At 47.4% G+C, this 12069-nt stretch overlaps 1 protein-coding gene across 1 annotated transcript in view; it reads left to right on the top strand.

The window, feature by feature from the left end:
• TEX15 (testis expressed 15, meiosis and synapsis associated) overlaps window positions 1–12069 on the top strand; it is a 1045473-nt gene that overhangs the window by 309058 nt on the left and 724346 nt on the right. The window contains exon 4 of the mRNA XM_085640942.1: window positions 2951–3188. Coding sequence (XP_085497068.1) covers window positions 2951–3188 — 238 coding nt within the window. The remainder of the gene's footprint in view (window positions 1–2950; window positions 3189–12069) is intronic.

The raw sequence follows: 12069 nt of genomic DNA, 5'->3' as shown, positions 1-12069 counted from the left end.
GCCGGTAGGCGGTTCCGGTCCGATGTCGGTGGCCTCGGTTCGATCTCGACCTCCGATTCGACGGCGTCGGGCAGTCTCTTCACGATGTCGACTTCGGGCGGCTCCGGTCCGATGGCGCTCTCGGCTCCGATGACGTCGGCCGGCCTGGCCTCGGTGTCGACTTCCGGCGACTCCGGGGTGCGATCCTCACCCCCGACCTCCGGTGCTCCTCCTCTCAGGTTCCGGGCGACTCCGGAGTGCGATCCTCACTCCCGACCTCCGGTACACCTCTACCTCGGTCTCCGACGACTCCGGAGGGCGGACTTCACTCCTCCGATGACGCCGCTCACTCGACCTCGGTTCACTTCCTCCTCGACCTCTGGTATTCCTCACGACCTCCGTCGGCGCCCTCTCACGACCTCAGGCGGCTCCGGGTACGACGTCTGCTACTTCAGTCAGCGCCGCTTCTCCACCTCGGGCTCCAGGTCTTCAGGCTACTCGACGCCGGACTCCAGGGAAACCAGTTTCCAGGTCAGGATCTTGCTGCTTTCTGCTTCTAAGGCCTGTTCCTGCTGTCCAGGTCCTTAGGTTGAGTTTTTCTGTCTTCTTCCCACACAGGGCTATAGGCTGGGATCCATCAGTAGGGACAAGTATCAAGGGTGGGTTTATGGACCCCACTCCAGGCACAAGTTTCCACCCCTGCTGCTTCACTCCTTCCTCCTTCACTGTTGTGCTCCTCTCTCTTCACCAGTCAGGTGCCAACTGCCAGCTCCAACTGCCAACTGCCTCTCTTATCCTCCCAACATTCTAAACGGTCTCCAACTGTCACAGAGTTCTGGAATCTCCTGGAATGTTTTGGAAGGTGCTGGTAGGTTCCAGTGGATGCTGGTGATGTCACAGGTGGCCACCATTTTGTGCTCCAGGCCCTCAGACAGAAGTTTCAGGGGTAGCTAAAATGGCTCCCTGAATCTGCAGCAACACGAAAAAGTCTGGTGGTTCCCAAAAAGGAAAAATTCAAACAGGGTTTGAGGCAAAAGTGGGACAAAATAAATAATGATGAGGAGGGACCACCCAAAGGGCTGACAGGTCTAACAGAGGGGCTATCCAAGGTTTATGCCAGCGACATTTAAACATTTAAACAATCTCCTTTGGATGTGCACGAGTCTGATCTGACTGGACTGACCTGCAGAGGCCCTGCAGTCATAAGGGAGTCTCTACACTCGGGCAGAATCCGCACAATGAGAATTCTCATTCCCCCAGGACTGCGGGGCCTACGCCACTAGTGCAGAGGCCCTTAAGGGGCTTAGCACACCAGAAATTCCATAGCCACGCCCTGCCATGGTTAGAGCCGATTAGTACCTTCAAGATGGTGGTACAATTTTAGATTATTGTTTCTGTTTCAAGCACTACCTTTAGTTATAGAGAGCAAATTGTGACTCAAATGCTCCTATTTATGCATAATTTATTTGGATTGGAAAAAGATTTAAGGATCCCTGCAAGAACAGGGTATCGACCACCTTAGTAAGAGGGTCTGGCTAGGCCGAGTTTTACTTGGTATTTCCAGGAAGTGCACCATCAATCTTTTCTGGAGTAGTCACAGTAGACAGAAACAGAGTGACATTCTTATTTCCTAGACTATGTCCTGTAGGAGGTAGCCTTGTTTAATTGGTCTAGAAACATGTAACGCTCCCCTATCGAATGCACTACAACGAGGGTCTGAAACAAGGTGGGGGTCAAAATGGGTCTCACCCTTTTGTCCTCAACGTTTACACCGCTCCCCGGCAATTCAATGTTTGCTCCACATTTAGATAGAGAGGCCTTTCTTAATTGGCAAACAACTAGATGTACAATGCACGCATTCGGGTATGTTTGAGAAAAGGACGATTACTATCTTCAAACAAGTTAAGAGCAAATTTGTCCTAGAAGGAACGAAAGATTCAGATATTTGCACACTTCACCCTCGGTGTTGAACCTATAAATTAGGAGCAGCTGCTACGACACCCCTTACTTCTTTCTAAAAACTGGTAGAGAGTAGATGATGATAAGCCCATCGCTTCTAGAATGTATAAGCTGCTACAGGAAGAAGGAGAAATTAGAAGGAGCCGATTTCAGGGCAAGTAGGAAGAAGAACTCGGCCTGACTCTATCAGACATCCAGGGGGAAGTGAGGATAAAGAATTCGATAAAGGGAACTTGCCAGCAAGCAGCAATTAAGATCCTGTTTTGATGGCATTTCACTCCACACCACCTACATATTATTATTAGCAGTAGATCAGAGATGTGTTGAAGACGTGGGTGCACAGGAACACTTACACATATGTTAATGGATTGCAGCAAGACGCACGTTTATTTGCAAGGAGTGTTGAGGGCTGTAGAGCAAGCCTGAAAGAATCGGGTATCAGATTCATACTGGGTTGTTTCCTGAGGAACAGTGGGCGTCTTGAAAGCAGACGGTTGCATTTTTTTTATGTGATGTTATTTTCAGCTAAATAAGTAGTACAGCAAAATAGGGTACAACAATGATCCCTCACGTTAACAATTGGTACCATAGATTGTGTAATATACTGAGAATGAAACACAGCATTAGAGGCACAGAATGCTTCTTCTCTGGATTGTGATCCCCATTTGGAGAACTGCCGAAATTCTAGCTGTCTTTTAGTAGTCGTTATCATACAGTTCCTCCATGTTTCAAAGAGTGCATGTCTCTCCATTGGATCACACAGCAATACGTTCCGTTTCAGGGTAAGGAGGTAAAATCATTTCCCTGTTAAATGTCATTGTGTTTGAAAATGCTACTGCATTTTTTGAAGCATAAGAATGGACTAGATTAACTGCAGCACCAAGATAGATAATTACAGGTCCGTGATTTGGCTGCCTTTTCTTCTGGAGACCATTGTTTGAATATATATTTTCTAACTATGGTTTTGTTTGTCAAAATCTAATTCGAATTCACGTATTTATTTTTGTTTTAGGTCAGAGATGCGCGAAGGAGGGAGGCACAAAAGAGAACTTCAAGAGCAGTTGTGCTTTTTAGTGCTTCCTAACAGTGCTATATTGGAAATATACCGGAAGGGTGTACGTGTAAGCGGCTCAGTGATGAAGGCTTTAGGAAACCCTCGACTTGGAGTTTACCTATTTAGGCATGTTGATGTTGCGCTCAACCATGCCCACCACAGGTCCATGAAAGCAGATAACGTTATGATATTCAAGGCAAGTAGGATTTTTGTCTTAACTTTATTTAATTGCTACAGAGGACAGACAACAAAAGCTTCAATTATATCTCTTTGTGTGTAAATAATGCGTCATGGTGTGACAATGAAAGAAGAGATGAAGTGTTTCCTAGCTTCGTATCTAGCAACAGGGTTGCAACTATTATTATTGTTAAAGGTAGTTTTAGTCCTTGGAAGGTGACTCTGAGGTCAATGACATTCCGTCCATATCTACTCAGGTGAAAAATCTGCCATTCGGTCTCCTCTATATTTCCTGTCTCTCCTCATGTAGGTCACAAAGGGGGGTGCGCGTTTTTTCGAATTTAGGCATATGAACCTCTATAAATGCTGTAGGTTTTTCATTGGCAAAATTGTCTAAATTTTTGACCACCACACATGGATCAGAGGAGGGAGTTCTTTCTTCCAAAATCGGCCAATCTGGTTGTCAAAAGTAGGTGTGTGAGCAGTTTCCCTGAAAATGTGGTATTTGGGTTGATTGAATTTTCTCCCGGGCTTCCCAGTAAGCAGTATTCTGGGGTAAGGGGCTAGTTGAATGTGAATTCCTTTATGTGAGAGAGTATTTCTAGACAATAGACCTGTATCTTTGGGCAGCTTCAGCACATGTGTATCATATCACCCCTACCCCAACATCCTTTCCAGCAGAGATCGGATCCACCATAGTTGGCTTTTAGGGATGTTTAGGTAAAATACCAACGTGTTAGGATTTTAATTTTCTTTAGGACCTGGCTGCCTTAGCCCAGATTGCTTCCCAAACCTCGTCCGGACTAAGGCTCACCAGGTCCCTGTGTCAATAGGCTACATACAAATGGTGGTTTGGCTGTGTGGATTGAGTTGATAATTGCCTATAGAGGTACGGTTCCCATTTTAAGTATTTTGTCGTAGAACAGTGAAGTGGTGTCAGCTCTCTGTTTATTTTAGGTTCAGTTTGCCTATTGTTTGCCCAGTGAAACAGCTGGGTCAGGCAGAAGCTGCAAGTAGGAATTGTTAAACATGTTAGGCAAGCACTTCCTTGACCTACTTGTATCACTGTATCACTGTAATACAAAAACCATACATTTATATGAAAACCTTACTCTGAGACTGTTTTAGGGACGTGAGGATAATTCTTTTATCCACTTACTTTCCATTTTATTACCTACACCCCATACATACATGGTTAGACTAGAAGTCTCAATTTGGTTATGTGAGTACAAATGAAGTCCTGTTTTTGTACGTTATTTTATACGGCTGTTACACACCATCCAGAATTTCTCTGTTGCATCTCCAGCTCTCCAGGGCATTGGGTCCAAACTTCCCTTATCTTTTAGCACAATTCCAGCTCTCTCTTCTGGTGGTCATTCACCTGTTTGGGGAGAAAGCTTTTGTCATGTAAGGAAACCCAAACTCACTGCAGCTGTATCATGGTACTGTGTCTTCATGGCAACCACCTAAAGTGTCCAGCATCACCTCAATTTACATTTGCTAGCCTGAATATTGTCAGAGTAACTTTTGTAAATAAATCTTCCCCTAGCTTATGCTCTTCATAACTTGTGTGCACCATCCAGCTGTTGCCACTCCAGAGCTTCGTCCTCGGGTCATTTGGTCTCTGTCTCCCCTTCCAGCCACTACACCAACTACACCCATTGACCACCTGCCTGACTTTGGAAATAGCAAGGGCTGATGTTAGATAATGTAGCATTTATTAGCATATATTTATGATGGTAATTCTACCTGCAGATTCCTCTTCTTTTGAATATCCCGACACCAGACAGGGTACAAAAACTTTGTATTAGTTCTCCTGTGCCATAAGGTACAGCTAGCACCATCTTAGCACGGGATGTAATGCAGATGTGACATCTCTGGATCCATGTAGCACCAACTGGTGCCCTGACATTAGTTCACTTAGACCTGGATACAGAGCTGCTATCTTGCCTCTTTGTCATTTATGAAGATCCTTAACAACATTATTCTTCAAATAATCTGTGCAGTGTTCTAGGAATGTAATTCCTTAAAAAGTCAGAGTTTCAGCCTTGCTGCTCCTGTCATGCACAGTTGCCCATCTAAGACTTTTACAAGGTCTGGTGTTTAGGCCCAGATGATGCCTCATATGTGTATAAGTTAAACCTAATGCAAACCAGAACAATTAAGGAACGGGAGGCAACATATTCATGGTGCACATGCCCACCTTCATCGTCATCCTTGAAGGAAAGAATAGGAATAGAAGACACAAAAACTCTTCTCATAAGCGCTGCTCCCAGTTGAGAGGTAGGTCACCTCAATGTTCCCTACCTCCAGTAGAATTCTCCTCCCAAGCTGGAACTAGTGATGATGATAATGATGATGAAGGATTTATAAAGCGCGACAAATACCCTGGGGTGTCTAGGTGCTGTCCTTAACACATACAGATGAAGACGGACTGAGGGGGACAATTATACCTTGAACAGCCAGGTTTTTAGGGCCATTCTAAATTGTGAACATCATGCTAGAAGATACTTCACTGTCTTAGGCCCTTGGCCAAGCTCCAGTCCTAGAATTGGGTTCTGTTCTGGCTCCAGCCAGCTTACTGATGCTAGCCCAAGTGCTATTCCGGGTGCCAATTGGTACAACTTTCCCACCCTACTCCGAATTTCTGGTGCCTGGCACTAATCAGGCATAGTTCCTACATGCCATGATGGTATTGTCCTGAAATGCTGTGGTTGCCTCTGATGCACCTGAGGACTGCATGTGACCATTAGGGGCCCAATTAGATACCTCCAGTGGCATTTACCTTGGTGCCAATCATCCCAAGACCCTGCCATATAGTGCCCCTGCTGCACCAACCTGATTCATCCGGGTGCCAGATACAGTGCCATTGGTTCCTTCTCCCCCTCAGTGTCAACTTCTACACCTCCGGCTCTTCCTTAGGGTCTTTGCCCGCAGTCTATTTTGATTTTGATGCAGTCAATGAGTGAGGTGTAGCTCTATGCGGAAGAGGCACGGTATTGAGAGAGTATCTAGCCTACTCCTGCCCCATGAAAGCATTAATGGCAAACCATGGAGGACCTATTCAGGTCAGACTCAGACCTTTACATAAGTAACACAGACCTGTCAGAAAGTGTTAGTAAATCTGGACCATAATGCCTACCAGTATGGATGACGTGATTTCTACACCTTGTAGTCTACATTGTCTTAAGTAATATTTTTTATACATTGATTTAAACACTTGTATGATTCATTGTCACTGTATAATATGTTTGTGATGTAAAGCTCTCTGACAGTCTACATTGCGATGAATAATGCTATAAAGTAAATAAATGTATTTGAGAGTCTGGGGTGAGATGAGGGGCACCATTGAAGTGTGGTAGTTAGGTAATCTGTGAAGGAGGCGGGGTGCCAACAAAGATTGTCACATCGAACGCCACCAATGCTAGAGCTGGTTCTGGTTGCAAGACAATATAGGCCAGCACTAGGTGACCCAGACTTCCCCATAACCCATCTTCTGTGCCAGAAAGCCTTAGTGCAGGTATCTTCATTCAAAATGCAACTCAGGAGCTGTTGCCTTGGCACCCTCTGAGAGGAGGTCACAAAAGCAGGAGAAAATTGCAAAAAAAGTGTTGTCAGCTGGCAGCCTGGCTCTTGGGTCTATGAATGCCAATTGTCTCCTTGCTAAGTATACGTATGCTCTGTGGAAGATGGCGACTATGGTCGTGCATATTTGCCTGACCACCTGAAGTACTATGTTGCAGAGGTAGTCAGGAATGGCCAGTATTTGTCCCAGCAGTTCCTCAGGTCAGGCCTTGACACAGTTAACTCTGTGGCCAGGGCCAAGGGATCTTCCGTGGTGCAAAGAAGGCATGCTTGGGTACATTCTATGTGCTTTTCAGGTGCTGTCCAGGACAACCTAATGGACATGCAATTTGTCTTCCCAACGTTTTGGGGAGAAGGCAGATTCAGCCCTGGAATGCTTTAAGACTGGTAAAGCAACTGTCTGTTCTTCAGGTCTGGCAACTCCTTGCCTGTGAATTTGATGGCAGCATCAGAAGTTTCAAGAATACTCAAGGAGACTTCCTCCCAGCCCATTCAGCAGCCCAATGAGTTCCTTCTTTATCAGTCACACAGAGTTAGGTTGATGGATGTTTTTTGATTGGCGAAGAACACTAATCAACTCAAGTCAATACAGAGGCGAAAGAAGACCTAAGTGGAAATCGGCCCAGCCACTCTCCTTCTCCTCCCCTTCACCACCAGGAAAACTGCTTGAGTTTTCCCTTAAGGGAACACACCCAACTAGTTGGATGGAGGGTATTGTCTTTTCTTCAAGCTTGAAAGGCCATTCCTATGGACCAGTGGGTCTTACTAATATTAGAAAAAGGCTATGCCCTTTCCTTCCAACAGGTCCCTCTCTAGATGCCCCCCCCCCCACCACTCCAGTCTCTTCAGTTGTTGGATCATCTTCATTGCTCCACTTGCAGAAAGAAAAATTGGAGTTAGTCCCAGTACACAAAATTGGGCAGGGGTATTATTCTCTGTACTTGCTGTTTCCAGAGAAAAACAGTAATATGCGTTTGATCCTAGACTTGAGGCTCTTGAACTTTCACCTGCACAAGAAAAAGTTCAAGATGCTGTCCCTGCCTTAGGTTCATTTGATGTTGGAAGTGAAAGATTGGATGTTGTCGTTCAACTTACATGATGCACATCTTGATATACCGATCTTTTAGATGCGCAGGCAGTATCTGCAAATTATGGTAGGTTCTGCCTGTTATCAGATATTGGTGCTCCCGTTCGGACTGACATTGGCACTTCTGGGAGTTCGAGACATTTAAGATATGATTAGTGTGTTTTGCGAAAGGGTTCAAGGTCCAGTCCTTAGGGTTCTCCGCCTGCTTGGTCTGCTGGCTTCCTATAGTCTACTGGTTTCCTACATACGTATGTACGCTGGCACATGAGGGCTCTCCAGTCGTGCCTCACTGTGCAGTGTTTTCAATATGGGGTGATCTGTCAGATCCCATCAGGATCTCCCCAGACACTGCAACAGAATTGCTCTGGTGTCGGTAGAGGAGAACCTGACTTAAAGATGCTATTTTTCCCACAGCCAAGAGTACCCACAGTAGTGACAGATCCATCCAGCTTGAGCTGGCAGGCACATCAGGAGGAACTGGGGACCAGAGTCTTTTGCTCTCCAGAAGAGCGTGTTCAATACATAAACTTGTGGAGAGGAAACGTGGATGCAGAGTGGTGATGCACAGTGTGACCTGTGATGCGCACGGCATGCAGGCCGGCAGGCAGGTGCCCGCAGCAGGACAAGTGGAGATAAACCGAGACACACCACTGCCAGACGTCGACAAGCCGACAACTGACAAATGAGGTGTAACTGAGTGCGGGGGTATAGCGCGCGTTCCGCAGAACGTGAGCCCGGGCCCCAGAGTAAGCGGTCCAGCCAGGACTGGGCAAAGCTTGTAGGTCGGCCCGATGAGGCTCCCACTTTTTGCCCACCAATCTTTACCTGTCTCACTCAGCAGTGCAGCAAAGATGTAGCAAAGCTGTTGTCCTTTCCCCAGCCGCCTATATAGAAGAAAAAGAGGGGAAAAAGAGCTATCTAACTACCTGCCTGACTATCCAGCCGGTCTCCTAAGCCACAACATCAAGTTGCCAACTCCCGCCTGCCCTAGCAGCTATCCCCCCCCCCCCAAGCCTTCCACAACTACTTGCAACTTAGTTTGAAGCTTTTATTAGCTGGGGTTGAGGGGGGAGGGGGGGGGGGGCGTGCATTTCAAGACAGGGCTGAAGAATGGTCTGTTACCTGCAGCCGGAGCATCGCTAGATAACACCAGGGATCTACTAAAAATATGTGGAAAAGACGAGTAAATTCCATAATAGCATAAATGTCATAATAGAGTCAATTTACACACAAAAAAGTTAACTGTGGAAAGCGGCCCGTTGCCAATAGGGCGAGGCCTGCAGCAACGAAGAGTCACATACCTAAAGGAAACACCACGAAAAGCAGAGGAGAATAATCGGACAGAATTTTTATTTGAAAAGATAAGCATTTGAAGTTACATACGAGCAGTATAAAGATCCCCTTTTTATCTGCAAGCCCAGCTCAACTGACATAATACGTACACGCATATGTACATCTGAATAATCAAATCAAAGCTAATCAAAAGTCTTAAAGTCTGCAAGTGCGTCAATACGTCAATAAAATTATGAGGTCAGGCCGCCCACATGACCCCATTCAATTACAGCAAGCAAACCGGCGTAAAAAGAAATGGGATGAAATGGAATTGGGTGAAACAGATCGGGTTAATCTTAATGTTCGAGGCATATGAGCTGCAGATTATACACTGTGCATAGATCGCCATCTGGTGTTGGGCCCGGATGTTTGCAGTTTGTTTTTCCTCTTGGAAAGTCTTTGGGAGTCACGAGGTCGGTGACTCCTCCTCTGGTTAGTATTGCGCATGGGCTTCGGCTCCATCCTCAGATTGTTATTTTCCGCCATCGGGCTCGGATGTAATACTTCGCGCTCCGGTTCCGAACTTCCCAGTTCACCGATCGACGCACAAATCCTCGCTCATCGAGCTTCTTCAAAGATAATAAATCATCTTACTCATCTTCTCTTCAGCACTTCTTCGATTCCGGTCGTCGACGGCGGCCTTTGGGCCTATTCCGGCTCCGGTCTCGGCTGATGGAAAGAACTCCCTTCAAGAAGTGCCCTTGATGTGGGTCCAAGTTTCCCCACACTGATCTTCATGAGGTGTGCAACCTCTGCCTCTCCCCAGAACACGAGGCCCGAGACTGTCCCGCCTGCAAGTCTTTTCGCTCAAAAAAGACCATTCGAGATCGACGGGCTAGACGCAATATGGCGCACTCCTCGACCTCCGCTCCAGTCGACATCTTCGGGGACGACGTCGAAGCTCCGGGACAGCAGGACATCGAACAGGAGGACGACGACCTCGTCAGCGCTTCCGAGGCCGACGACTCAGATGTGGAGGACATTACCCCGGCGCAGCGGGTCTTGAGTACAATTCCCCCTCCCACGCCCACGCCTATACCGAAAAAGGCTTCGGTCACACCTTCGCCTCCGGGCCTAGGCAAGACCAAGGACACTGCTTCTCACACCCCACCTTCGGGCCCGGTAAAGAAGCCTATTAAGCCTTCAGGCAGCTCGGGCTCGAGCCAGCCGACCACCGGTGCCGAGAAACACCCTTCGGCACCGAAGAAAAATCGACCTCCACCTCCACACCGAACCCGGCACCGAAGTCTTCGATGTCGAAACCTGCTCCTCCGGCGCCGACCAAACATCACAAGACCCTCGGCACTGACACTCCCGTGTTGAGACCTTCTTCGGCACCGTCCAAAAAAACGGAGGTTCCAAGGAAGCACGGCTTCGACAAACCTAAAAAGCCGTCGGCCCCGAAACCTTCGGCGCCGACCGAACAACCAGTGTCACAGGAGCTTTTCACACCGGATCCTTTGCAAAAAACCCTCACCAAGGATCCAAAGACTGGACACTTGACATTGTCTTAAAAAAAGAGACACTTGGACAAGCCAGCTCCAACTCCACCTCCAAAGAGAAAGGACATTGCTACTTGTCCTTTCAGGGTGCCTTCCCCACCTCCTCCACCCTCTCCACCTCCACCCCCTCCACCTCATCGTTCCCCCACCTTGTCTCCTGTCCCAGGCGATTTGGGGGACCCTTACTATGATCCAGCAGATGTGCCACAAGATCCCACCCCTACTGGATCTACAGACCCATGGGATGATTATAACAATCCGGACATCCCAGATGTCCCACAGGATGACCTTTATCCATCTAGGCCATCCCCTCCTGAAGATTCCTTGGGTTTTCACCATTTGTTACAACGGGCGGCACACTACCACGGGGTGGAGTTACATACCGACCCAGTGGAGGAGGATTTTCTCCTAGACACCTTTGACGATACACATAGGTCCACTGCCATTCTACCTATGTTAAAGGGCGTAATTAAACATGCCCCTGAGGATTTTTAAAGACCCAGTCAGGGCCAGGATCCTAAACCCTCGGATAGAGAAGAAATACAAAGCCGCCCCCACAGACCCTTCTTACATTAAAGGCCCTGCACCATTGGATTCCCTAGTGGTATCTACAGCTAGGAAGCGCTCAAATTCTCAGGCGTCAGGCGAGGCGCCGATTTGGGAAAAAAGGGGGTGGTGATGGACAGAGTCTCTGAATGATGCAGAATACTCTTACCAAGTCAAGAGATCATGGTTTTAATCCATCACCGTTTTTTAGCTCACTGCACCATCCCAGCTCAGAACCTGGCTACATGCAAATTAGTCTGTACCTGTCCCAGTGCATGATGGGAACAGGGCAAACCAAACTACCAAGCCAATTCTTATACTGGGAAGGAAACACCATTTGTTACAACGGGCGGCACACTACCACGGGGTGGAGTTACATACCGACCCAGTGGAGGAGGATTTTCTCCTAGACACCTTTGACGATACACATAGGTCCACTGCCATTCTACCTATGTTAAAGGGCGTAATTAAACATGCCCCTGAGGATTTTTAAAGACCCAGTCAGGGCCAGGGTCCTAAACCCTCGGATAGAGAAGAAATACAAAGCCGCCCCCACAGACCCTTCTTACATTAAAGGCCCTGCACCATTGGATTCCCTAGTGGTATCTACAGCTAGGAAGCGCTCAAATTCTCAGGCGTCAGGCGAGGCGCCCCCACCTGACAAAGAGTCCAAGCTCCTAGATGCGTCAGGGAAGCGCACTGCGTCACAAGCGGCCAATATATGGCGTATCGCCAATACGCAAGCACTGTTGGCCCGATACGACAGGGCGCATTATGATGAGCTAGAGACCATCATGCACCATCTCCCTGAAAAGTACAGGACTAGGGATAATGAACTTATTCAAGAG

The sequence above is a fragment of the Triturus cristatus genome, chromosome 2_2 (assembly GCF_964204655.1).
Source record: "Triturus cristatus chromosome 2_2, aTriCri1.1, whole genome shotgun sequence".
In the NCBI taxonomy this organism is placed as follows: domain Eukaryota; kingdom Metazoa; phylum Chordata; class Amphibia; order Caudata; family Salamandridae; genus Triturus; species Triturus cristatus.
Note: the sequence above shows the minus strand (reverse complement) of the source record. Positions and strands in the feature narration are given on the sequence as shown.